This window comes from Salvia miltiorrhiza, chromosome 3 (genome assembly GCF_028751815.1).
Source record: "Salvia miltiorrhiza cultivar Shanhuang (shh) chromosome 3, IMPLAD_Smil_shh, whole genome shotgun sequence".
NCBI lineage: Eukaryota > Viridiplantae > Streptophyta > Magnoliopsida > Lamiales > Lamiaceae > Salvia > Salvia miltiorrhiza.
In genome coordinates this window covers 29548326-29576092 of record NC_080389.1, presented here as the reverse complement: position 1 = coordinate 29576092, position 27767 = coordinate 29548326, and the positions used below count along the sequence as shown (strand labels likewise).

General features: G+C 38.7%; 1 protein-coding gene across 1 annotated transcript; it reads left to right on the top strand.

Moving 5' to 3' along the window:
• The first annotated feature begins 205 nt into the window (after nucleotides 1–205).
• On the top strand, nucleotides 206–27759 carry LOC131014011 (uncharacterized). Its single transcript, XM_057941948.1, is given in 14 exon segments — nucleotides 206–734; nucleotides 2204–2930; nucleotides 3587–9570; nucleotides 13322–14799; nucleotides 15005–15268; nucleotides 17452–17663; nucleotides 18327–18598; nucleotides 20189–23031; nucleotides 23034–23239; nucleotides 23308–23440; nucleotides 24774–25288; nucleotides 25382–26281; nucleotides 26624–26806; nucleotides 27328–27759. Coding segments are annotated over 14 exon segments (14307 nt in total). The 5' UTR covers nucleotides 206–342; the 3' UTR covers nucleotides 27526–27759.
• Nucleotides 27760–27767: the final 8 nt, after the last annotated feature.

Genomic DNA, 27767 nt, shown 5'->3' with positions numbered 1-27767 from the left:
TACATTCTCTCTCCTACTTTATCACTTTTTTATTTTCTCTTTCTTACTTTATCACTAATTAAATATTTTCTTATTACATTCTATCTCCTACTTTATCACTTTATTACTTCTTCTCTCCTACTTTATCACTCCTTAAATCTTGTGCCCAAAAGCAATGTTGCGTCTTAAGTGGGACGGAGGGAGTATATACTAATAAAATATAAACACTCTTTTTTGCCTACTGCAAACTGTGACGTCGTCACTCCGCCTAGAAAAATTCCTTGGTCTCGTAGAAACTGTCCATTGTTTGCAACCAACTCGTTTTTTGTCAGCGGCTCCATGAAAATTCCAATCGGCGGTTGAATGATCGATCCACCCGAACAGACAGAGACACCTCGGGCCTCCCATCGCCGGCGGGAAATGGAACCGCAGCCGTTCCTTCTGGAAGACTTCGGGCAGAAGGTCGATTTGACCCGCAGGATCAGAGAGGTTCTGCTCAACTACCCGGAGGGCACCACCGTCCTCAAGGAGCTCATTCAGAACGCTGATGACGCCGGCGCCACCACCGTCCGCCTCTGCCTGGACCGCCGCACCCACGGCGTCGACTCCCTACTCTCCCCCACCCTCGCGCAGTGGCAAGGGCCTGCACTGTTGGCGTACAACGACGCCGTTTTCACCAATGAAGACTTCGTTAGTATTTCTCGGATTGGTGGCAGCACTAAGCACGACAAGGCCTGGAAGACCGGTCGATTTGGGTAATCATTGCCTCGTTTTTGCTTTATTTTATAAGCTATTAACGTCTCCGTGCGCGTGGGGCGCATTATTTGGTCTTTGCTGATTGTTGATCGCATATATGCTGTCCGTGTTACCTCTATGGTTGAACTTGTACCACTAGTGACAAGGACCTTCTCTGATTAATGAAACTTGTGAATGATTGAATCTAGATATGTATTTCGATGGACTATGATGAGTAGCTGTAGTAGCATTACCTGCATCCCGTGGGTTGTCTTGCAAGTGATACTTGTTTTTCATAACTCTACAGTCTACACCAGAATTATTGTCTTCTTGAAATGCCACCACGATTTCCCCAATAGAGCCTTGCTATCACAACCTTACAATTACAAATCCACTCTTACAGAAAATTGATTCAGCAACTTGTTTCACATTGGTATAATTCTTGCATCATAGATTATATTTACCTAGGATATGACATGTTTTATATGAAATGGTTGGTAAGTCTTAAAACTATGTACAATGCTATAACGCCTGGCCTATTCTTAAAATGTAATCTGTGGAGCTACATCCTCCTATATTATCCTCAGCATGTCACTGATCAAATTCCATTTCCTTCTTGGATGAATCTAGAGAGATCAAACTTGAAAGGTTAATTTGTTTTAAATCCATAAACTTTACACCATTTTTGGTTTTTCCCAAAATAAATAAAAGTTTGTTCTAAATACATGAACTTTCATAATTTTTGGAATTTCCCATAAAACTCAATTCAGATAAAATTGAATCTGACGTGAGGCTGAATTTTGCCAACGTAGAAGATATATATGATGTTATATACTATAAAACTTGGATATTTTAATTATTGTGAAATAAATTTTACCAAATTAAACCTTTAAGATATTGCACAACAACAAAATCCGACTCTACGACAGATTTAATTTTATCAGAATTGACTTTCGTGGGAAATTCCAAAAAGTATGAAAGTTTGTGTATTTAGAACATATTTTTATTTGTTTGGGGAAAGACCAAAAATTATGTAAAGTTTGTGGATTTAAAACAAATTAACCCAACTTAAAACAGGATAGATTTTCTGAAAGATGACATTTGACCTTTATACTGTAAAATGTTGCCAGGACCACTTCTTCATTATTAATACAACTTAGTAATTTGTTTTTGCTTGGCACCGTGAGGTTGTAGGTCTCTTCTGATACTTTATCTGTTTCTGCATCATTTATCTTGAGATTTAAAGGAAAATGTTAACTGGTGACATATGGTGACACTTGTTGATAACATATGCAGGTCATGAATTGGCATTTATGGTTTTTTATTTCATCATATTAGACTGTGATATTATAGTGTCTCCATTTCCATAAGCATTATGATATACATAATTTGGTGAGGGAGTCGATGTTCTGAGCATTACCAAAAACTTATTGGCTTTTGTGGTGTTCTTTGGGATTTACTTTCTCTATAATTTTTATTCTTTTTCTAGGGTGGGATTCAACTCGGTATACCATTTAACTGACTTGCCTTCTTTTGTGAGCGGCAAACACGTTGTTCTTTTTGACCCTCAAGGTGTTTATCTTCCCAATGTCTCTGCTGCTAATCCTGGGAAGAGAATAGAGTACGTTAGTTCCTCGGCCATCTCACTGTATACAGATCAGTTTTTACCATATTGTGCTTTTGGTTGTGACATGAGAAGCCCTTTCCATGGAACTTTATTTCGTTTTCCTCTGAGGGATGCAGACCAGGGTGCAAATAGTAAGCTCTCAAAGCAAGCCTACCCCGAAGAAGATGTATCTTCCATGTTTGTTCAGCTTTATGAGGAAGGAACCCTTTTACTACTTTTTCTTAAATGTGTACTCTCTATAGAAATGTATGTGTGGGATGTTGGGATGCAGGAGCCAAGGAAAATGTACTCTTGTTCTATCAGTTCGGCAAATGAAAATGTGTTGTGGCATCGCCGATCACTTCAAAGGCTTTCTAAACTGAACCATGCTCTTGATCGTGAGATGGGTGCCTTCTCATTGGATTTCTTGAGTGAAGCTGTGATTGGAGATGTTCCAAGAACAAGAGCCCATAAGTTCTATATAGTGCAGATGATGGCCTCATCATCAAGTAGAATTGGTACTTTTGCAGCAAAGGCAGCAAAGGATTATGATATGCATCTGTTGCCTTGGGCATCAGTGGCAGCATGTATATCAGATGATTCACTCAATGTAATTTCTCCACACTCTGTAGGCCTTGGTTGACATTATGCTTCTTTTCAGCCTTTCTGTTTTCGTACACTAATTATGTTAACCTTATAATGTACACCTTTTATAGCTGCTCATACATGTCTACTTATGCATATACTGAAAGCACTCAGCTGTTAGTAATTATACTTGTAAGCGATTGAGTTTGCTTCATATCCTGACTTTTTTGGTTGGTAAAAAATTAACCCTTGGCTGTTACCGATTTTATCTATGTCGCTCTCTGAACTGTGAAGAGTTTAAAATGTTCAGTTATGTACAAAATTATAAGAGATAGATTGTTCTTTTGTTTTGTGGTTCAGTTTGCAAACTATTCTTTGTGGGTTGGTACCTGAAGGGGGTCGAGTGGCGATGTATGTTGTGCATTTTCATTCTAACTCTGAAATTAATTTTGGCTTGTGATGATTCCAATTCTCACATTATATATACATATATAAGTATAGGGATGAGATCTAGTGAGAATCATCCCTTTGGAGAAATAAGAACCATCCTACACTATTGTTCACTATCAAATAAATGGACTAGATTTGAGGAATCATAATGCACAAGGATTGAAAAATCAACTAACTTTTTAGACATTTCTGTGTCCTAAGGAAATATATTTTTCATGTGAATTTTGACAGGATGATGTTCTCAAAGTTGGGCGGGCGTTCTGTTTTCTTCCACTGCCTGTAAAAACTGGTTTTCGAGTTCAAATTAATGGATATTTTGAGGTTTCTTCGAATCGACGCGGAATTTGGTATGGTGATGACATGGACAGATCTGGTAAAATTCGTTCTATTTGGAACAGGCTTCTGTTGGAAGATGTTGTAGCACCTAGTTTTGGTACGATGCTGCTTAGTGCGCGAGAACTCCTCGGTTCAACAAAAGATTATTATTCTTTGTGGCCTGTTGGGTCATTTGAAGAGCCATGGACTTTGTTAGTTGAGCATATCTATAGAAGTATTTGGGACTCACCTGTCTTATATTCAGATGTTGAAGGTGGAAAGTGGGTTTTACCAAAGGAAGCATTTTTTCATGACATGGAAACTTCTGGAACTAAGGAAATTTGTGATGTTCTTGTCCAGCTTGGGATGCCTATTGTTTCTTTGCCTAGTGATCTGTTTGAGATGATTTTAAGTTGCAAATCTATCCGGGATAAAAAAGTTGTTACTCCTGATTCTGTACGTCAGTATTTGAGAGAGTACAAATATTTAAATGTAATTGGCAGTCTCGAGAAACTTGTGCTGTTGGAGTATTGTCTTGAGGACTTGATTGATACTGATGTTGGTATTCATGCATCTGGCCTGCCTTTGCTTCCATTGGCTAATGGTGATTTTGGATCATTGTCCAGATCCTTGGAAGGCATTACGTATTTTATTTGCAATGAGCTGGAATATATGCTTCTTCAACAAGTTTCTGATAGAATTATTGATAGGAGTATTCCCACAAAGTTGCACGGCAGACTTACATCTATAGCAAATGTCTCAGGGGCAAACCTAGTTGTTTTTACCGTAAATGAGTTCATTCAATTATATGCTGAACTGGTACCGGCAGAATGGAAAAATAAGACTCAGGTTCTCTGGAGTCCAAATTCCAGTTCTTCTCATCCTAGTTTGTCTTGGTTTTTGCTTTTGTGGCGTTACCTTTGTGAACAATGTGTAGAGTTATCTGTTTTTGGAGATTGGCCTATAATACCATCGGTTACTGGGCATCTGTATAGCCCTTCGAGTCAAAATAAATTGCTGAATGTGGAAAATTTGTCTGAGAAATTACAAAATATCCTTGTTAAGATCGGATGCAAAATACTGAACAACAGTTATTGCATTGGACATCCTGATCTGATGAAATATGTGCACAATGCAGATGCTGCAGGTGTTCTGGATGCAATATATGATGTGTCTTCTAATGATAGTATTACTCAGCTTCTTCAGTGTCTGGAAGGAGATGAAAAAGATGAGCTCCGTCAGTTTCTTCTGAATCCTGCATGGTTTGTTGGAAAGCAAATGGATGATTCTCATATACAGAATGGCAAGTGGCTTCCTATTTATAGAGTGTATGATGGAGAATCTGCTGAAAATTTCAAGTATGCTGATTTAGTGAACCCTAATAAATTCTTGCCTCCAAATGACTGTCCAGAGTGCTTGTTTTCTGGAGAGTTTCTCTTTCATTTCTCAAGCACTGAGGAAGATTTGCTAAGGAGATATTATGGTATTGAAAGGATGAAGAAGACACTGTTTTATATGACAAATGTTTTTAATAGGATAGACCAGTTGGAAAGCGATCTTCGCAACAACATCATGCTTTCAGTTCTTCAGGAGCTACCACATTTGTGTATGGAGGATACATTGTTCAGAGAATATTTGAGAAATTTGGAATTTGTGCCAACTGTAAGTGGCTCCCTGAAAAGTCCTGCCACACTGTATGATCCAAGAAATGAGGAATTGTATGCTTTATTAGAAGATTCTGATAGTTTTCCTTTTGGGATTTTTGAGGAATCAGGTGTCTTAGACATGTTACAAGGATTGGGTCTTAAGACAACTGCTTCCTATGCCGCAGTCATACAAAGTGCTCGTCATGTGGAGCGCTTGATGCATGAAAATCAAGAAAAAGCCCATTCAAGAGGAAAGATACTTCTTTCATATCTAGAGGTCAATGCATTAAAGTGGCTACCTGATACACCAGAGGATGAGCAAAGAACAGTGAGTAGAATTTTTGTAAGAGCTTCGAATGTATTTAAATCCCGTCATCTGAAATCAGACATGGAAAAGTTCTGGAATGAGCTCAGGTTGATTTCATGGTGCCCAGTTGTTATCTCTCCTCCATACAAGTCGTTACCGTGGCCAACTGTTTCATCTTTGGTGGCGCCTCCAAAGCTTGTAAGACTATACACAGACTTGTGGCTTGTTTCTGCAAGTATGCGGATATTAGACGGAGAATGCTCCTCATCAGCATTATCCTATCAACTTGGTTGGTCTAACCCTCCAGGAGGAAGTATAATTGCTGCTCAGCTGCTTGAGCTTGGGAAAAATAACGAGATGGTCTCTGATCCCGTTCTCCGGCAGGAATTGGCTCTGGCAATGCCAAAAATATATTCTCTCTTGATGCGCCTGCTTGGTTCAGATGAAATTGACATTGTAAAGGCCATTCTAGAAGGTTGCCGGTGGATATGGGTCGGAGATGGATTTGCCACCTCGAATGAGGTTGTCCTCAATGGTCCTCTTCATTTGGCCCCCTATATTCGTGTCATACCTATTGATTTGGCCGCCTTCAGTGACTTATTTCTTGATCTGGGCATTCAAGAATATTTGCGGCCTTTTGATTATGCAAATATATTAAATAGAATGGCCTCTAAGAAGGGAGCAACTCCTTTGGATTCTCAGGAAATTACTGCTGCGACTTTTATTGCTCAGCACCTTGCTGAAGCTCACTTCTGTGAAGATCAAACTAATATATACCTTCCAGATGTATCAGGCAGACTTGTCAATGCCACAAATTTAGTCTACAATGATGCTCCCTGGTTGCTTGAGTCTGAAAGCTCTGACAAATTACTTGGTAGTGCGGCTATGTCTTTGGGTGCTAAACAAGCTGTTCATAAATTTGTCCACGGTAACATTTCTCATGATATTGCTGAAAAGCTTGGGGTAAGATCATTTCGAAGGATTTTGCTTGCAGAGAGTGCTGACTCGATGAATTTGAGTTTGTCTGGAGCTGCTGAAGCATTTGGGCAGCATGAAGCATTGACAACCAGACTTAGACATATACTGGAAATGTATGCTGATGGGCCTGCAGTTCTCTTTGAGTTGGTACAAAATGCTGAAGATGCAGGAGCCTCAAATGTGACCTTTTTATTGGATAAATCTCATTATGGGTCATCATCTCTTCTTTCGCCTGAAATGGGAGATTGGCAAGGTCCAGCTCTGTATTGTTTCAATGACTCTGTTTTTACCTCACAAGACCTTTATGCTGTTTCCCGGATAGGCCAAGAGAGTAAACTAGAGAAGCCATTTGCAATTGGAAGATTTGGTCTTGGTTTTAATTGCGTTTATCACTTCACTGATATCCCAACTTTTGTTTCTGGAGAAAATATTGTCATGTTTGACCCTCATGCCTGCAATTTGCCTGGAATATCTCCAAGTCACCCGGGTCTCCGGATTAAATTTGCTGGCAGAAAAATCTTGGAGCAGTTTCCTGATCAGTTTTCTCCATTTCTACACTTTGGATGTGATCTGCAGCATCCATTTCCTGGAACTCTTTTCCGTTTTGCTCTCAGGACAGCTAATGCTGCCTCTAGAAGCCAAATAAAAAAAGAGGTCTATACACCTTCTGATGTCCTATCACTCTTTTCTTCCTTTGCAGAGGTTGTTACTGCTACTCTGCTCTTTCTGCGCAATGTGAAGACTATATCTGTTTTTGTTAAAGAAGGGCCTGATAGTGAAATGCAATTACTGCATTGTGTTCGCAAAGATTGTGTTAATGAGCCTGATATTGAAAAGGGTCCATTTCATCAGATATTTAACTCTATGTATGAGAACCAACGAGATAGATTGTCTATGGATCAGTTTTTTAACAAGTTAAGCAAATCCATCAAAACGGACATTCCATGGAGATCTCAGAAGCTTTTGGTGTCCGAGAAGAACCTTTCAGGTTGTAGGTCATGCTTGTGGTTAACTAGTGAATCCTTGGGTAGTTTTCACAGGAAGGGTAGATTTGCTACCTTCAACAAGAAATTGTGCAAGTTTGTCCCCTGGGTTTGTATAGCAACACCTGTCAATTTCGTTGAGGTTGAAAAAAGAAATGACGGTAGTGAGGAAGTTTCAGATGCATCTTTTCCTGATACTGGTGACATTCTGCAGAGCCTTCAAACTTCTATGCAAGGCACTTCTAATTTTGATGGCCGTGCTTTTTGCTTTTTACCTCTTCCAATTACCACTGGTCTTCCAGTTCACATAAATGCTTATTTTGAGTTGTCTTCAAATCGGAGGGATATATGGTTTGGTGATGACATGGCAGGGGATGGGAAGATCCGTGCAGACTGGAACATGTACCTCCTTGAAGAAGTTGCTGCCCCTGCTTATGGTCATCTTCTTGAGACAGTCGCGCTGGAGTTTGGCCCAAGTGATTCGTTCTTTTCTTTTTGGCCCAAAACCGGGGGTTTTGAACCGTGGACCTCACTAGTACAGAAGCTCTACCAGTTTGTCTCTGAAAATGGTCTTCGCGTGTTGTACACAAAGGCCCGAGGAGGGCAATGGATTTCACCCAAGCAAGCAATTTTTCCTGATCACAATTTTGAAAAATCACAGGAACTTACAGAAGCATTGTCTGATGCAGGTCTGCCTGTGGCTGATGCTCCAAAGGAAATAGTTAACAAATTTATGGAAATTTGCCCCTTGCTGCATTTCCTGAATCCTCAGTTACTGAGAACACTTCTAATCCGGAGGACACGTGAATTCAACGATAAAAGTTCAATGATCTTAACTCTTGAATACTGCCTTCTCGATCTTAGAAGTCCAGTTGTCTCAAAAAGTTTCTGTGGGTTACCATTGATACCACTTTCAAGTGGTGCTTTTACAAAACTAGACAGAAGAGGGTTGGCAGAACAAATTTATCTAAACAGGGGAGATGGATACAATCTTCTGAAGGATTCCATCCCACATCAACTGGTAGACTGCACAATTTCCGATTATCTTTATGATAAGTTATGTTTGCTTGCTGAAACCGAAGATTTTAATCTCTCTTTTCTGACCTGTCAACTCCTTGAAAATATTCTTCCTAGGCTAATTCCTGCAGAATGGCATAATGTTAAGGAGGTGTCTTGGGTCCCTGGTCATCAAACCCATCCCACTTTGGAATGGGTAAGGTTACTGTGGAGCTATTTGAGATCATCTTGTGAAGATCTTTCTTTGTTTTCTAACTGGCCAATTTTGCCAGTTGAACATAGTCGTCTCATGAAGCTTGTTGAAAATTCTAATGTGATCAGAGATGGTGGGTGGAGTGAAAACATATCGGGGTTGTTGCAGAGAGCAGGATGCCTTATACTGAGGCGCGATCTACCAATTGAACATCCACAGTTGAAACTTTATGTACAGGATTCAACAGCAATGGGTGTTCTAAATGCACTGATGGCAGTCGCTGGTAAACTAAATAATGTTGGGCAGCTCTTTAGTCACGCTACAGATGGGGGACTGCATGAGATTAAATGTTTTATTCTTCAGTCAAGATGGTTCTCTGATGATTTAATGGACAACACTCATGTCAATATTATTAAGGAGATACCTATGTTTGAGTCATTCAAGAGTAGGAAGCTTGTACCTTTAAAATCTCTAAAATGGCTTAAACCAGAATTTGCACGGGATGCCTTTTTAGATGATGACTTTGTGAAACTTGATTCAGACAAAGAAAGAATAATCCTGAAGAAATACTTAGGTATTAAAGAACCATCAAGGTTGCGTTTCTATCAAGACTATGTAATTCCTCAGATGTCAGAGCTTGTTTCTCAAAAGGATCTTCTGTTAGGTATTTTACGTGATATTAGATTCTTGATCGAGGAGGATAACACTTGCAAAGAAGCATTCTCTGCTATTCCTTTTGTTCAGTCATCTGAAGGAACCTGGAGAGAGCCATTCAGGTGTGTTTCCTAATGTACTACTAATTGTAGGTTTATTTAAATGCTTGGGTAGTGATTAGAAGGTCTATATTTCTGCCTGACTGAGCTGACTCAATTTAATGCTTGCACATATTTTTTTTTTGATAAATTTACAATATTAAATAAAGAAATTAAAAGGCCGTGCCACAGGGAACTCGAACCCAAGACCTTTGGCCTTAGGCATTAACCCCTTACGCTTGCAGATATTATGTGTTAACAAATGATCATCATCTATAATTAATGTGAAAGTACTACTATTGCTGTAGGACAACTTCATGAGGCCTATACGATATATATAGATAGGGCTCCTTGTAATAGTATATAGATCCAAAATAGGGTTAATTCTCTCTAAATCCTTAAACTATAGTCATTTTCCGTTTTTTCCCTCAATCTTTGAACTTCCCACAAAAAACCCCCAACTTTCAATTTTTCCTAATTTTCCCATGACGGGTTTTCCGGCCAAATCCGAAGTCGGAATTTTCCTATGTGGCGTTATTCATGCCAAATCACCCTATACGTGGCAAATCACACCCTCACACGTCACTCTCCCCCTCCCACGTCACTCTCTTTCTCTCTTCCCCCATCCCCCTTCCCCTTCTCCCCCCGTCTGGCTCCCCCCCTCTCTGTCACCGCCACAACCGCCCAGATTCTGGGGACGGCGGTTTCCAGGAGACGGCACAAGCCGAAGAGCGGCGTCAACTTTGCTGGAATTTCAGAGGCAGCGAGCGAGCTCAGGCGGCGCCGGCTTGAGGGCCGACGTTTTCTGGGACCTCCGTTGACTCTCCCCCTTCCCCCATCCCCCACCGTCGCCACTTCCTCCTCCCTCCCCCTCCCTCTCTCCTCCACTCGATTCCCAGCGCCGATTGAAAACCCACTTCGCCCCCCTCCTCCCTCTCTCCTCCACTCAGATATCAAATTTGAAGAGGCTCGGGGCGTTAGGCGGCGTGATTGGGAGACAGAGGCTCACCAGAGGAGGCAGGTCAGGGCGACGCTGCTATTTACGGCGCAAACCCTAGGCACTGCGAAGAGGGGGCAAAACCCTAGTTGCAACTCTAAAAACGTGGGTCAGAGAGAAGGGTTCTCAGATCGGATCAGTAACAGACAGGGATGAAGGCGGTAGCCTGCCGATTTTTCGGAGGAGATGAGCGGCGACGATTGGACTTCAAGAAGAAGGTGGTGGACGTGGCAGAACGGCGACAAATTGAAGAATAACAAGCACGAAACGACGTCGTTTATGTATAATATATACTACGTCGTTTTATTAACAATCCGGCGTGTCCACGTCACTTAATTCCGATTCCACGTGTGATCGAATTTGGCCGGAAAACCCGTCATGGGAAAATTAGGAAAAATTGAAAGTTGGGGGTTTTTTGAGGGAAGTTCAAAGATTGAGGGAAAAAACGGAAAATGACTATAGTTTAAGGATTTAGAGAGAATTAACCCTCCAAAATATATCTCACAATGTGTGTATGTCGTGCGGTAGGAGTGTGACACGTGAAAGATGCCTTCCAAGGTAAAATGCACATAATGGTAAAATAGGAATCAAATTTTTGGAAATTAAAAAGCAAAAAAGGTATTTTTTTTTTAGTTTGTTTTCTTCCCACGGTCACCGTCAAAATTATACATATAATTGAACACAAATATACATAAACATAAATACAAATATGCATATGCATGGGAAAGTATAACTTTGCGACCCCTCTGCTGCCTCTCGCCGCTGCCATAGTTATACATAGTTATGGATATATCATATAGTTGAATATCGCTATGCATATTTATGTTTTCCTTTATGTATATTTGTGTTCAATTATATGCATAATTTTGACAATGGCCGCGAAAAAAAATGAAAATTCGGTGTGTATATATATATATATATACTTGGAAAGCATTTGCCACGTGTCACGTTCCTAGTAAGCCACGTAGCCACATTGTGTGGTCCACATTTGGACTTATATACTATGAGGGGAGTGGAATCTACATGATCCCATCCCTATATTGGGAAAAAATCCGTAGAGAAATACAAATATTAAGGGAATTGAGAAGAAATCTCGATTATTTATATTGATTGATCCTTCGATCTATACTTATTCAGAATTTGTTCCTTTCTATATATATTTTGTGAATTTACGAAACATTGAATAGATCAATAATTTTAATGAACAAGTCAATAATTTTGATGAACAAACATTTTGGTTTGGGTATGAACCCTGGAGTGACGAGATTTTCAACATATTAAATAAAATACAGTCAAGCAGAAGAAGATATTACTGCAAGTTTCTGTGTGTGTATTTTGTACTATGTTTTGTTTCCATATACAGTTTGCAGATTGCAATCATTTGAGGCTAGTTTAGTATCGGATCTAAGTGGAAGATATGTAGAAAGATTGACCGATCGTGTATAATGTGTAGAGTAACATCTTTTTCTTTGTTGCTTATCTAGCTTGCTTATCCTAGTGTGTATTCAATCTGATCAAGGATTCTAAATTTCGCAAAATATTTAATTTCTCCATAGAACTTAACCCTATATATATATATATATATATATATATATATATATATATATATATATATATATATATATATATATTATGGGTTAGGTTCTATTGAGAAGTTGATTTTCGTAAGAAATGAAATTAATGAACATATCAATAAATTCTTTGAACATACCAATATAACTGATGAACATATGAATCTATTTAATTTGTTAAAAAACACGCCACCGCCAGGGATCGAACCCCAGACCAAACGCGCGTTCATAAAAATTAATTGCCATGTTCATCAAAATGTACTACTTGTTCACACCTATTTAGATTGCTTCTCACTTCTCAACGTATTTGTGTTTCTCAATTGAACCTTTTCCTATATATTATATTGTATAGTTTCTATTGAGAATTTGATTTTCATGAGAAATGAGAATAATGAACAAAATCAATAAATTTTACGAATAAACCAAATAACTGATGAACAAACAAATGTATCTATTTAATATGTTGAAAATCTCGCCACCTCCAGGATTCGAACCTCAGACCAAAATGCTTGCAATTGTTCAAACGAATTCTCAATTCTCACACTACTTGTTGATTTTAATAGATCCTTTCTATATCTATAAATGTATATATTTTTGTTTTGGGTTATAGTAAAAACCTCATGTAACGTAAAAACTACGAACTTTGCACTTAACATTTAAAGTAACTCCACTATCGCGATCCTGTAAATGCGCTGTGATTGTGTTCCCTTTGGAATTTGAACCCAAGTCCAAGAAGAGCAGATACTTTACAAGTTGTGCAGATACTTTAAATGTTAAGTCCAAACGGTTTGTACTTTTTATGTTAAATGAGGTACCTTAATAGCAAGCAATAATAAGTTTCTAAGGAGTTCACGTGTAATGTGTAATTAGAATGTTGTGAAAGAAGCCGAAGGGTATATTAGTAGCAATACAGAAAACACAGATTCTCTTGTTTCTGAAAATGGCTGCTTTAGGTAAAGACAAGTGATTGAACTTCCTTTTTTTGATGGAAGAGAATGAATACTGGCTTTTTATATAGGTTTTGATTTTATTTTACAGATGGTGTTCTAGAACTGAAGGACACCTTTTGCATTTCGTCAAATAGTGAACTAGGTCATAGAAGGCAGAAGAATGGGATGTGTTATTGTTGTTTGCATATTATAGTATTGTGCTCCCAAATTTTTGATCCATCACTGTACATAATGATTCTAACACACTCTTATCACAGGCTTTATGATCCTCGTGTTAATGAATTAAACTTGTTTCTCCATAAAGGAGCTTTCTTCCCCTCCGAGAATTTCTCTCACCCTGAAATCCTGGAAATTTTGGTCACTCTTGGGCTTAAGAAAACCTTGGGTACAGCTGGATTGCTTGATTGTGCCAGGTCAGTCTCCATGTTGTACGAATCAAGGGACTCTCAAGCATTAATACTTGCAAGGAGGCTGCTTTCTTGTTTAAATTCACTGTCATTGAAGCTGTCGTATTCAGAAGAGAGTGAGCATTCTGCTGATACTACAGAATACCAGGAGAGTGCATCCCCTGTAGATGAAGAAGATAATTTGTCTATTATTGGTTCAGTGGAATCCTTATCAAAGTCTTTGAATGATCATTCAGTAGTCAACAACTTGGTTAGTGATACGTGTGGGGAAGATTTTTGGTTAGCTCTGCGGTGTATCAGCTGGTGTCCAGTATATTCTAATCCGCCAATCGTGGTTCTTCCCTGGTTAGCCTCAGTCGAGACGATAGCAGCACCAGCTACTACCAGGCCCAAATCACATATGTGGTTGGTATCCTTGAAGTTGCATATATTGGATGGTGAATGTCCCAAATACCTACAGCACAAGCTTGGTTGGTTGGATACCCTGCCTGTGGATATCTTGTCTGCCCAGTTAGTGGGGTTATCTAACAGCTATGATGAGCTCAGGCTGAATCATGATGCAGAACTGAGAAAGCAAATACCCTTGATTTATTCACAGCTGCAAAATTATATTAAGTCTGGTGAGCTGGCACTCCTTCAATCGTCCTTGGCTGGTGTTAAATGGGTTTGGATTGGAGATGACTTTGTGGCGCCAGATGTGCTCGCATTTGATTCACCTGTGAAATTTAGTCCCTACATTTATGTGGTACCATCTGAGCTGTCAATATTCCAGGATTTGCTCTTAGCATTGGGAGTTAGACATAATTTTGATGTTACAGATTATATTAGTGTTTTGAAACGGTTGCAAAATGATGTAAAAGGTGGCACCCTGTCAAGTGATCAGTTGAATTTTGTCCAATGCGTCCTCGAAACTATTGCAGATAACTATGTGGAAGGGTCTGGACTAGAAAATCCCAGTAAGATTCTGGTTCCAGATTCTACTGGAGTGCTCATGCGTGCAGCAGATCTCGTGTATAATGATGCACCATGGATGGAAACCAATTCTCTTGTTGGTAAACGTTTTGTTCATTCCTCCATCAGCTTTGATCTTGCCAACAGATTGGGCATTCAATCACTTCGGTCTCTTTCTTTAGTCAGTAAAGAATTGACTAAAGATTTTCCTTGCATGGCATATAGCAAGATACTTGAGCTACTGGAATCACATGGCAACCATGAATTTCTTCTTTTTGATTTGCTTGAGTTGGCTGATTGCTGCAAAGCCAAAAAGCTTCACCTTATCTTTGACAAGAGGGAACATCCACGTCAGTCTCTGTTGCAGCATAACCTTGGTAATCAGTTATGGATTTGTACTTTGACCTAGCTATATCAATAACTAATAAGTATAATTGAATGCAGTATATTACTTGAGTGTGCGGTAAGCAATTATCTATCAGCAAACTGGATTTTAAAATTCTACCCAACTCTTAGAATTTTCTTACTATATATTTCTCTCAACTTGTGTCGATGCATGTGACTGATTTTGAACCTATGCAGCTGAATTTCAAGGACCTGCATTGGTGGCAATCTTGGAGGGAGCCAGCTTAAGTGGAGATGAAGTAGCTAGCCTCCAGTTTCTTCCACCATGGAGTCTGAGGGGTGATACTATAAACTATGGCTTGGGATTGCTTAGCTCTTTCTCCATCAGTGATCTGCCATCAGTGATATCTGATGGCTTCTTGTATATTTTTGATCCTCAGGGTGTAGTAATTGCAACATCTACAACACACTCACCTTCTGCCAAAGTTTTTCCCCTGAGAGGTATAGACGTTAGTTGTGAGCTCATGCACGTTTATGGTTTGCTTAGTTGCCAAGTTCCCCTATGTGAGAAGTCCAGTAGATACTCTAATTTTGGAAAAGTAAAAAGCAATACGCTGCTGCCTAGCGTGTTAAATGTTCTTCTATTAAATTCCATTTTCCACTGGATTGATAAATAGGGTGTTTGTTATTTGGGTACGGTTTGGTGAATTGGGTTTAACCAAATTCTTATTCGGTTTTACGGTTTGGGTGAGACTTTTAGAAATTTATTTTGGGGCAGACTGAAATCCGGTTAAGTATTTTCTTTAATGTTCTTATATTTGTGATTTGTATTTTCCTCTACCATGTCAGACTATTCATTTTTTTTTCTCAGTTTACACACACACACACACACATCTTTGACTGTCAGCCACCTCTGTGCCGCTATGCTTCCCACTAGTCCCAACAAACCATTTGTACCAGCCACATCTCACCTACCTCATGGTCCTCATCTAACATTCATTTTCCTTTGTTACCATTCCTGATATATATATATATATACTCCCTCTGTCCCGGCCAAGACGCTACATTTGCTTTTCGGCACGGGATTTAAAGAGTTGTAGATTAATATTTTAAGTGTGTAGTGATAAAGTAGGAGAGAGAAAGTAATAAAGTGATAAAGTAAAAAAGAAAAGGTAATAAAGTGATAGAGTAGGAGAGAGAAGGTAATAAAGAAATAGTTAATTAGTGTTAATTAAGTGTTTAAAATTCCTTATTTTTGCCAAATATAGAAATGTAGCATCTTCGTTGGGACGGCCCGAAAAGGAATATCTAGCATCTTGGGCGGGACGGAGGGAGTATGTTTTAGTTATCTTTCATTTCCTTTATTGATTGAGTTATTTAGGGTCAGAATAAAGGGATGGACCGGGATTTTGTTTCCGAAGCCCTGGTTACTGGAATGAAGGGATGGAAGCTTTTGTTTCCGTAGCCCTAGCTCCTTTTGTTATTTAGTCATTTAGGGCATCAGAAATTTTTTGAGTTTAGGACAGCATTTTGGCTGAGGCAGGCATAGCCTGCGAACCTCATGTTTTTGAGGTGTTTTCTTATTAATTCCAGTTCATTCCTGTTAATTTCACCTTAACTCTATCAATTGGTCCGACTTGCCTTCTCATTGATGATGACTCGGGTGCAACGTATAGAGCAGATAGAGAAGGCGGTTGTCGAGTTTCAGGATACTGTGACTCAATTGTGGGGTGTGATGATTAACCTGCAGTTGCAACTTACTGCTATCATGACCTAGCTCTCAAACCTTGGGCAGCCAACTGCAAGAACTGTTGTCGTACAACCTGATGATAAGGCTGTTTTGAACGGTGATGGAATTGTTAGAGATGACTGCATGGATCTCTATATCTTGTTTCAGTAGTTATCTAATTTCTGTTACCTTATCTAATTAGATAGGATTGTGAAGGAATGTGCCGAGCTGTTATCCCAGGGCTAGTTTCTGAGTCGTGCTTTAATTATGTGAGTGTTAGGATCAGGGTTTACCTATTAGTTGAGTGCTCAGGATTGGGCAGGAACAAACCTTTCCTGATCGGCACGTGGCGCTTGGGCAGATTCCAACCTTGATATTTCTGTTTGGTTTATCAATTTTTCATCCAGTTGGCCCTTGACTTTCTTATATACTTAGTACCTTCTTAAAGCCACCATGGAAAGCGAGCAAAAATATATAGTTTCATTTTCATTTTAGAAAAGGTAAGACATGTTTCTTTCCTTTTTTCAAAATTTTTTCCCCCTCTCAGTTGGGAGGGATGTGGTGGATTTGAACCCTTGACCTCACTTTTTCGCATCACTTGGTAAACGCTATTGATTCAGTCCTTTTAAATATGGCTTAAAGTACTAAGGTCCTCAATCCCACTTCTTTGGTTACATCAGATAGCCGTTTGATGCAACAGAGTTGGGGTATCTGGTTACCTAGATTATGGGTAGGGATCACACTGTTGCATAGTATTTTGGATGCTTAAGTGTAACTATTCTTTAATTTTGAACTTGCTTAAATATTGTATATTGAAGAGTTAATAGATTTTTATTGCATTCTTATTGCACTTTGTTGTAAATTATGGTAGACAAGTTTTCTGGGTCTTATTGTTGTATATCTGCCTTCTGAGCTGTTAAACAGAGAGTAGACTGATATTCCCTTCCTTATATAGGTACAAATTTGACAGAGCGATTTCGTGACCAGTTCAGTCCAATGATGATTTATGAAAATATGTCATGGTCAGCAGCTGATTCCACTATTATACGCCTGCCTCTTTCATCTAAATGCATGGAAGATGGAGTCGAATCTCGCTTGACATGGATATTTGACAAGTTCATGGAGCATGCTTCTAAACCAATTCTATATTTGAAGTCAATTTTGCAGGTAATTCCAGTTTTGACCTGACCTGTCGTTGGAGATAAATATAGTAAGGAAATATAAGGGGTGCGTTCTAAAATATGAAAGACTAGCCATAGAAAATAAGTCTGCCAATATTCATCAAATTAAGATAGAAAGACTTCAACATGATAGTCTTAAGATATAAAATACTAGCTTAAGCAAATGAATATAGTTTAAACCATCTGATATTCATCCAATCAAGATTTGGTTACGATTTTCACCATGGAGTAAACGATTTTGATATAAAATTGTTAGCTGTGTAAAATAATGTAATCTTTTCTATGATTTGTTTCAAGAAGCATCTATAAGTGGTTATCTAGTTCCTTGTGTTATGCTAGTATTCTCCTTAAACGATTTTGGACTTCATTATATTATTAATGTCATAAAAAAATGTTGAAATGATGTGTACCAATTTGGCAAAAATTAAAAACCATACATTGTTGAACAAATGTCAAACGGGATAAAATAGGGTATCTTCCCTGTTATTTACAAATTCAAAAGTGCAACGAAGGAACTTTGTTGCAGTGAAAAAGTCATTGTTAAGTTGAATTAAAGTTTGCTACAGGACTTATAAGGTAAGTTATGTAGTGGTGAAATAATGATTGTTAGATGTCTTATGAATTCTGAAAATAAGTTATTACTGTGCAGGTATCCTTGTCAACATGGAAGGATGGAAGCCCACAACCATGCCTTGATTATTCTATTGATATTAGTCCTTTGTCTGCTGTCGCTAGAAATCCATTTTCAGAAAAGAAGTGGAAGAAATTCCAACTCTCAAGTATATTTGGAAGCTCTACTGCTGCAATTAAGTTGCAAGTTCTGGATTTAAACTTGAATCAGGGCGGGACTAGATATGTTGATCGATGGCTCGTTGTGCTCAGCATGGGTTCTGGTCAAACAAGAAATATGGCACTTGATAGGTATGTCAAGAGATGAAAAGCATAAATAATCCTAATTCTGCAAAACATGCATACCGAAGCATCTGTGTTCCATCTGTATTACTACTTTGGTGGCATGATTCATGAATGTTGTTTCTTGATGGGTGTACGAAGAAGCAGAGGATGGTAGTGACAATCTGATATGGCTAGAAATATATGTTTCACCTATGAAGCGAGAGGGCACCTTTTAAAATCATTTACTACTCTTGTCCTTTTCTCTGGTGCAGAGTTTCTCATTTACCTCAACATATCTATCCTGACCATGTTGATCTCTAACATCTTTTTCTTAACTTGCTGTGGTGTTTCCTTCTCCATAGAACAGTTCTCGGAATCATGACCCTACGGTGTCTCAAAATTACTTTCTTATTGGCATTTTCACTTCTTTAAAAATATTGGAAACTCTCAGATGCTTTTATACTTTGTTTCGGCATTTGGATAATGTTAACTTGTTGAAAATGAGGTGGATGTTAGATGGAAAATTCTCCCTATAAACCTTTCTTTCACTAATAATTTTTCTCTTCCTTCGTCTATTTTATCTCTTCGAAAATTATTGGGTCCTAGGAAGGTTCAATGTTTTCATGATTGTTGCTGTTATGCAACCTGCTCACCTTGTGACGAGCTACTAAGATACCATTCATACATTTTTTTTCCCTAGTATTGGTTCTTTCTTCGTACTAATCAGTAAGAGAATCTGGATCATGTCTTTTATGATCCTCTAACCTCAATTTATGGTATAGAGTTTTGACAAGCTGGTATGCAATGGACCTTATTAGCAAAAGGGGGTAATGTACTATCTTTGGTCATTACCCAGTTATGTGTCGCCCTAGTTAGCCTGAATTGAATAAAAGAATCTTTGAGGAATGGGAAGAATTCTTTGAGAGGGTTTTAGTTAGGCATAAGCTTAGGATATGTGGTTTTAAAATCTTAAAGCGTTTAAACAATTTTTTTATCAGTTAGATATTGGACTTCTATTCTAGTTAGGGTTGTCTTTATAGTTTTTTGAGATGGCTTATTTGTTTGCAATGCTTCATTTACTCTTAAAAGGAATAAAAGATTTTTGATGAAAGGTTCATAGAACTTCCATAAGGTCACTACCTGTCTTGTTGCCTACTGTGTATTGTCATATTTTTACTCCTTTTGACATATAATTAGGTCATTCTCTTCAAGACATCTGTTGCAAGTCTAATAAATGTATGATTCTGTACTTTCATGTATTAGTAAATGATTTCTGAAGTAAATGTCTTAATATTTTTTTGGGACGAGGATACCAATTGCAGTCTTAATTAGTAAATGGTTGTAAACTGCCATCTTTTGATTTAAACAAGGTTCGCTCATAACAGATTGTTGAAGTTAGCACAAATACATAGGTGGTAAAAACTTAGGAATTCAAATACTGCTAATACATTTATGTAAATCTGGACCATGAATATGCATTTTGTAAGCTTTATTTTGGATAGACTTTACAAGTACTATGAGCTGGTTGGTGTTTTAAATGCATCGATTTTCTGCTGACATCACAGCTTTCTTACACTATATTTGTGCTATTAAACTGATGATATTTTGTATATGCAGGAGGTATCTTGCATACAACCTCACACCTGTGGCTGGGGTTGCAGCTCATATATCACGAAATGGCCATCCTATTGACGACCATGCATCAAATGCCATCATGTCCCCTCTTCCTCTATCAAGCATTATAAATATGCCAGTAACAGTGGTGGGATCCTTTCTTGTGCGCCATAATCGGGGTCGGTATCTTCTCATATCCCAAATGAGTAAAGGTGAATTCGGGGTTCAATCTGATGCTGGAAGTCAGTTGATTGAAGCTTGGAACATAGAGCTGATGTCTTGCGTTCGTGACTCTTATATCAAGTTGATAGTTGAGATGCAAAAGTTACGGAGAGACCCTCTGGCATCTATTCTTGAAACAAATTTAGGTCACGCTGTGAGTTTGAGTTTGAGATCTTACAGGGATGAAATGTATTCATTCTGGCCTAGGTCATGCCAGAGCACCCTGCGCAAGCAACATTTAGATGGTCAAGATGCAACTCCGAAGCCTCTTGAGGCAGACTGGGAGCATCTAATTGAACAAGTAATTAGGCCATTGTATTCTCGCCTTGTTGAACTTCCTGTTTGGCAGCTATATTCTGGAAGTTTGGTGAAGGCAGCAGATGGTATGTTTCTCTCACAACCTGGAAACGGAGTGGGTGAGAATTTGCTTCCTGCCACTGTTTGTGCTTTTGTCAAGGAACATTATCCCGTTTTTTCAGTCCCGTGGGAGCTGGTGAGTGAAATCCAGGCAGTGGGTTTTTCCGTAAGAGAAATCAAACCTAAGATGGTCCGGAACCTTCTTCGGGCTTCATCACCATCTATTGGCAGTTGGTCGATTGATACCTATATAGATGTGCTTGAGTACTGCTTATCTGATATCCAACTTGTGGAGCCATCCCAGTCCAATGAACTCCCCGCACCAAGGGAGTTGAATAATCCTGATTTTGGTTCTGTAAGCCAGAAAGAAGACAGTCATTCAATTGCTTTGCCAGGAACCAGTCGACGTAGGCATCATGTGGTTTCCCCTGCCACTTCAGTTGGTTCTGGAGGAGACCCAATTGAAATGGTGACAAGCTTAGGGAAGGCTCTATTTGATTTTGGCCGTGGTGTTGTTGAAGATATAGGCAGGGGAGGAGATTCTTCATCTTACAGGCACCCTTTGACAGGACATACTATGTATGGGCCCTATGGCTTCAGTACAAGTGAGGACCAGCGGCTTTTCCAGGTATCTTCTGAAATCAAAGGCCTACCTTGTCCAACTGCAAAAAACAGTCTTATCAAATTGGGGTTTACTGAAGTTTATATTGGAAATAAGGAGGAACAGTCTCTGGTTACTTCTTTAGCTGGGAAGTTTATTCATGCAGAAGTGGTGGAGAGACCAGTGCTGAAAAATATTTTTGCTAACTGCTCTATTCAATCATTCTTGAAACTTCAAGCTTTCTCCCTTCGCTTGCTTTCAAGCCAGATGACATCTGTTTTTCATGAAAACTGGGCAAATCATGTGATTGACTCAAAAAATGCACCCTGGTTTTCATGGGAAAAATCAGCAAGTTCTGCTTGTGAAGCAGGTCCTTCTCCAGAGTGGATTAGACTTTTCTGGAAAATCTTCCATAGCTCATCCGAAGACATCTCTCTTTTTTCTGATTGGCCCATTATTCCTGCTTTTCTTGGCCGCCCAATCTTGTGTCGCGTGAGAGAACGTCATCTTGTATTTGTTCCTCCCCGAAGTAGGGATTTGGCGATTTCTAATACTACTCCTGAAGTAGATCAACCTGAAGCTGGTCAATCTGAATATTCTTCTGATTCTCATGAAATACAAGAATATTTATTGTCATATAAAATTATAGACGAAAAGTACCCTTGGTTGTTTTCGCTGCTTAATCAATACAATATTCCCATTTTTGATGTTAATTACCTGGATTGTGCTACCTCATCAAAATGTTTGCCATTAGAAGGGCAGTCATTAGGGCGAACTATAGCATCCAAACTTGTAGCAGCTAAACGAGCTGGATATTTTCCTCGACTTACATCTTTTTCAGCATCTGAACGAGATCAGCTCTTCAGTTTAATTTCTACTGATTTCTCCTCTGGTAGTTCTAATTATGGAAGGGAAGAACTCGAAGTGCTACGTAATCTTCCCATCTATAGAACAGTTCGTGGGACATATACCCAATTGGAAAATGAGGATCTTTGCATGATCTCTTCAAAAACATTTCTCAAACCATCTGAAGATAGGTGTCTCTCTAAGTATGCCGATTCTACTGAAAGTTCTTTACTTCAAGCACTTGGAATCCCCGAATTCGATGATAAGCAGATTCTTGTGAAATTTGGATTGCCTGGATTTGAACATAAACCTCGGCTTGAGCAGGAGGATATCATGATATATTTGTACACAAACTGGAAAGATCTTCAATTGGATTCATCTGTAATTGAGGTTCTTAAAGACTCTAAATTTGTCAAAACAGCTGATGAACAGTCTGAAAATCTCTGTAAACCCCCAGATCTATTTGACCCTGGCGATGCTTTATTGACATCTGTATTTTCTGGGGTGAGGAAGAAATTCCCAGGAGAGCGGTTCATTTCTGATGGATGGCTTCAGATTTTGCGGAAAGTGGGTCTCCGAACTTCTATTGAGGCAGATGTTATTCTTGAGTGTGCAAAGAGAGTGGAGTATCTTGGAGTTGAATGTATGAAAGATATAAAGGTTCCCGATGAACTAAGTGTTTGGAATCCCAAGAATGAAGTATCTTTTGAGATTTGGGTGTTGGCTGAAACTTTGGTCAAAACAATTTTCTCTAATTTTGCTGTTCTTTATGGAAATAACTTCTGCAATCTCCTTGGAAAAATTGCTTGTATTCCAGCTGAAAAGGATTCCCCAACATAGGTGGCAAAAGAAGTGGGAATAGAGTGCTTTCATCCTACTCTGAAGCCATACTGATGAAGGATTGGCCTCTTGCTTGGAGTTGTGCTCCAATTCTTTCAATACAGAGTGTTGTACCACCTGAGTATGCTTGGGGACCACTACAACTGTCGAGTCCTCCAGCCTTTTCATGTGTACTTAGGCACCTTCAGGTATGCTTATATCATAAAAGTGATTTGAGCTGGTAACTTTCATCAGCATTTCTAACCAAATTCTGCAGATTATCGGAAGAAACGGTGGTGAGGACACCCTTGCTCATTGGCCTGCTATATCAGGTATAAAGACAGTTGATGAAGCTGCACTTGAGGTGTTGAGGTATCTGGACAAGTTTTGGAGCTCCCTTTCTTCTTCAGGTAACTTCATACGCCATCCACGAATATGTACATGCCAGTACTAGTCTTTTTCAGGATGTGTCTTTGTCTCTGTGCGCATGTGTTATATAGTGTAATCTCGGTTTTTCCTAATTGAACCAATTTAGCTTTGAATGATCTTGTTCAGCTTTACTTTGGGCCTATCTCAGAGATTAACTTCCATAAAGTTTCATTTCGGTGCTTTCTTTTATTTCAAAATGTTCATAAACATAGAGTTAGTATACAGATATTTCGATAATTTCTTGCGTTTCGTGCATTCGAGAAGACCTTATCTACCCTTTAAATGAGATGTTAACTTGTTATGGTTGTATGAAAAAACTACTCCCTCCGTCCCTGTTCAAGTGTCTTGTTTTCCTTTTTGGGCTATCCCACATCAAATGTCCTATTTCCCTTTATGAAAAAAATTAGTCTCAAAAAATGAGAGATTTTGGGGCCCACATCACCTTTTCATCTCTACACTACACTACTTAATAATCTAATTAACATGTTCCTAAATAACCGTGCCAAAAAGAAACAGGACATTTAAAATGAGTTTGATTATCAGATAATTTGTTTACTGACTTTAGTTCTTCTAGATATGTAATCTAAAGTGAAACTATGTTCTGGGTAAAGTACAATTACTAGAATGTGTTGTGAATGCGTTTTTCTAGGATTTGTGTATGAAACCTAATTTGTGTCTTATGACGTTCTATGGCTGTATTGTGAATGTCTGAAACCTTCCTAGCATCTATGCCTAGGGGCTGACATAGTACTTTCATGCAAGGTGGAAACTGTGTTACAGATTTAGCTACAGTTAAGAGTTCGAAAAATGAACTAGTGTTGCCTAGAATCAATGATCCAGTTAGGTCTATTTTTTCCTTGGAATAAGTATTTTAAGGCCCTGATCATTGTCTTTGTTTCCTAATTGCTTATACTTAGTTGAATATTTTGTTCAAGTCTTCAAGATAACTATTTGACACCTAGAAAATATGGATATAGTTTTATCACTTTAGCTCTAGGAGCATGATTGCCAGGTAAGTGATGCCAACAGAACAAATGTAGTGTAATTGCACTAGTTTGTAGGAGCCTTGATGCTCAGTCATGCTAACTATTTTTTTTTTTTCTGTATGTTTTCAGTTTCCTTTATTTGTTTTTAATTGATTATTGTTATTATTATATATACAGTGATGCTAACTGGTTCTATTATGTCAAAAGAATTTCATGATTTGCCAAGAAAATGCCTCTATTCGTATGTGGAGAATATCTGATTTTTGTGAGCTGTTATGTACTTCATTGATAGTATTTTAATCAATTTTGATTGTCATTGCATTGATAGATATTGCAAAGCTGCAGCAAGTAGCTTTCTTGCCAGCTGCAAATGGTACCCGCCTGGTGAAAGCAAGCTCTCTTTTTGCCCGTTTGACTATAAATCTTTCCCCATTTGCATTTGAGCTCCCTTCAGCATATCTCCCTTATGTGAAGATTCTCCGGGATTTGGGCCTGCAAGACTCACTGTCTGTTGCTTCTGCAAGGAATCTTCTGTCAGATCTTCAAACAGTTTGTGGTTATCAGCGTCTGAATCCAAATGAATTACGTGCTGCACTTGAAATTTTACATTTCATTTGCGATGAGAAGAACAGCCTAGGCATCTCCAACTGGGATTCTGAAGCAATTGTTCCTGATGACGGATGCAGGCTTGTCCATGCAAAATCTTGTGTTTATATTGATTCTCGTGGTTCCCATTATGTTAAACATATTGACACTTCCAGAATCAGATTTGTTCACCAAGATCTTCCAGAGAGGGTGTCTAAGGCCCTAGGTATCAAAAGGCTGTCAGATGTTGTGAAAGAGGTACTCAATTGCTTGAAGCTTTTTCAGTTAAACCTTTGTTTATTCAGAAGGTATTTCTCCCACCTTACAATATCTTATGTTCATCCCCTGTAGGAACTGGACAATGGTGAAGATTTATGCGATTTGGAGTGTATCGGCTCTGTTTCACTTGCTTCCATCAGACATAAATTACTGAGTGAATCATTCCAGGTGGCAGTGTGGAGAGTACTAACTACCTTAGTTAGTACTAATCCCGGATACGGTAGACCAAACCTTGAGACGATCCAAAAAGCATTGGTATCTATTGCAGAAAGATTGAAGTTTGTCAAATGCTTATACACTGGTTTCTTATTGCTTCCGAAATCCGTGAACATTACCCTTGTTTCTAAGAATTCTGTTCTTCCGGAGTGGGAAGAAACATCACAACATAGGGCCCTTTACTTCATAGATCAGTTGAAAAGACGTGTCTTGGTTGCTACACCACCAATTTATATAAGCATTACAGATGTAATTTCTGCAGTGATAAGTCACATTCTGGACTCACCAGTTTCACTACCAATTGGATCTTTATTTCTTTGTCCTGAGAACTCCGAGACTGAAGTACTTGATGTCCTGAAACTTTGTCTTCACTCTAGAGGTGCAGAGTTTGGAGGTGGGATTGAGACTTTTCTTGGTAAAGAGATACTGCCTCAAGATGCTACTCGGGTGCAATTTCATCCTCTAAGACCTTTCTACAAGGGAGAGATAGTGGCTTGGAGATCCTCAAATGGAGAAAGATTGAAGTATGGCAGGGTACCAGAGAATGTCAAGCCATCAGCAGGACAAGCACTTTACAGATTTATGCTGGAAATTTCACCAGGGATGACTGAATCCGTTCTCTCTTCGAACATATTCTCTTTTAAGAATATTTCTTATAGTGGTGAAGATTCATCAGCTATCTTACAGGAGGGAGATAAAGTGGTTTATGAGAACACAAAGCCACAAAGTTCTGGGGTCAAGTCAAGCCCCTCTCAGGTATTATTACTCAAGCATAAAAAATGAAGTTAAGATGAGACATACATACATACTGAAATAAAAGGCAGTGTGTCTATGAATAATCCTGTCAGGAGAGACGCAGTTGCTTAATAACTATTAAATGTTGTTCCCCAGACATGATGAATGTGCTACGAGAAGCAGTCGTGACATTCCAGTGATGCATCTTGTTCAAATGCATTGTCTTTTTGTTTCTTACATTACTATGAAATCATTATACTTTTATTTGCATAGTTCATGTCTTCTTCTGTATCTTCTATAATTTAACTTCAGATTTGGTGCTTTGCTTATATATTATTTATTTATCATGTTCATCACTGGCAGCCACAGCCTGTGCAAGACCTTCAGCATGGTCGAGTATCAGCAGCCGAATTTGTCCAAGCTGTGCATGAGATGCTTTCATCAGCTGGCATTAGTCTAGATGTGGAAAAGCAGACACTATTACAGACATCGTTAACACTACAAGAACAACTTAAAGAATCTCAGGCTGCATTACTGCTTGAACAGGTTTTTATCTTTTCCATAATCTCTGCAACATGGCATGCATGATTGAAGGAAAACTGAAAACTCCTTAATATATTCCTTAGTCATATTTCTTGGACTACAGTGGAATTATTAAATCCTTACCTGCTTAGGGAGCCATAAATTAGTAGCAGTATTATATTTAGCAATCTGCTGGAGCCTTTTTTTCTGTATGGTGTCTGATTCTCCTCTACAGTAATTTCAGATGCGTATATGTGCATGTGTTGTCATTTACCACCTGTAATATTATGATTGTATTTAATTAGATTAGTAAGTTTCCTTATGCGGGCTTTATAGTCACGTGGACATCAACCAGTGTCTATCTGTATTTTGTTTGAGAAGCTGCAGAGATGAATTGTTTGATGGGGTTATTGGTTTCCTTTCTCACAGAGCTTCTACTTATTGAGAGATCTGTGTTGTTATAAAACATTCTAGTTTCATGGCACTCGGTTTTTGGTAACTTAGGTGCATATAAGTAACGGTTGTATTTGGCATTATTTATGCAGGAGAAGTCAGACATGGCCACCAAAGAAGCAGATACAGCAAAAGCAGCATGGTCGTGCCGGGTGTGTTTAAACAACGAAGTCGATGTTTCGTTGATTCCTTGTGGTCATGTACTGTGTAGGACATGCTCCTCTGCAGTTTCAAGGTGCCCATTCTGCCGCCTCCAAGTATCAAAAACCATGAGAATTTTTCGACCTTGATTGAATGAGAGCTAAATTGGGTTTCCTTTTTTTCTATATAAATATATCTGGTTGTAGCAAGTGGTCTGAATACTGTCTGCTTCAAGTAAAAATTGGGCTCTTTCTTGCTCTGCGTTTACTGTATCTGAGTTTTGCAAAATATTGTATATAGTATTCATATTACATAGTATTGTATATTTAATTCTGATAACAAGAGAAAATAAGCACTTAAGAGCGTCCAAATCCGTTGATTCAGTTGTTGA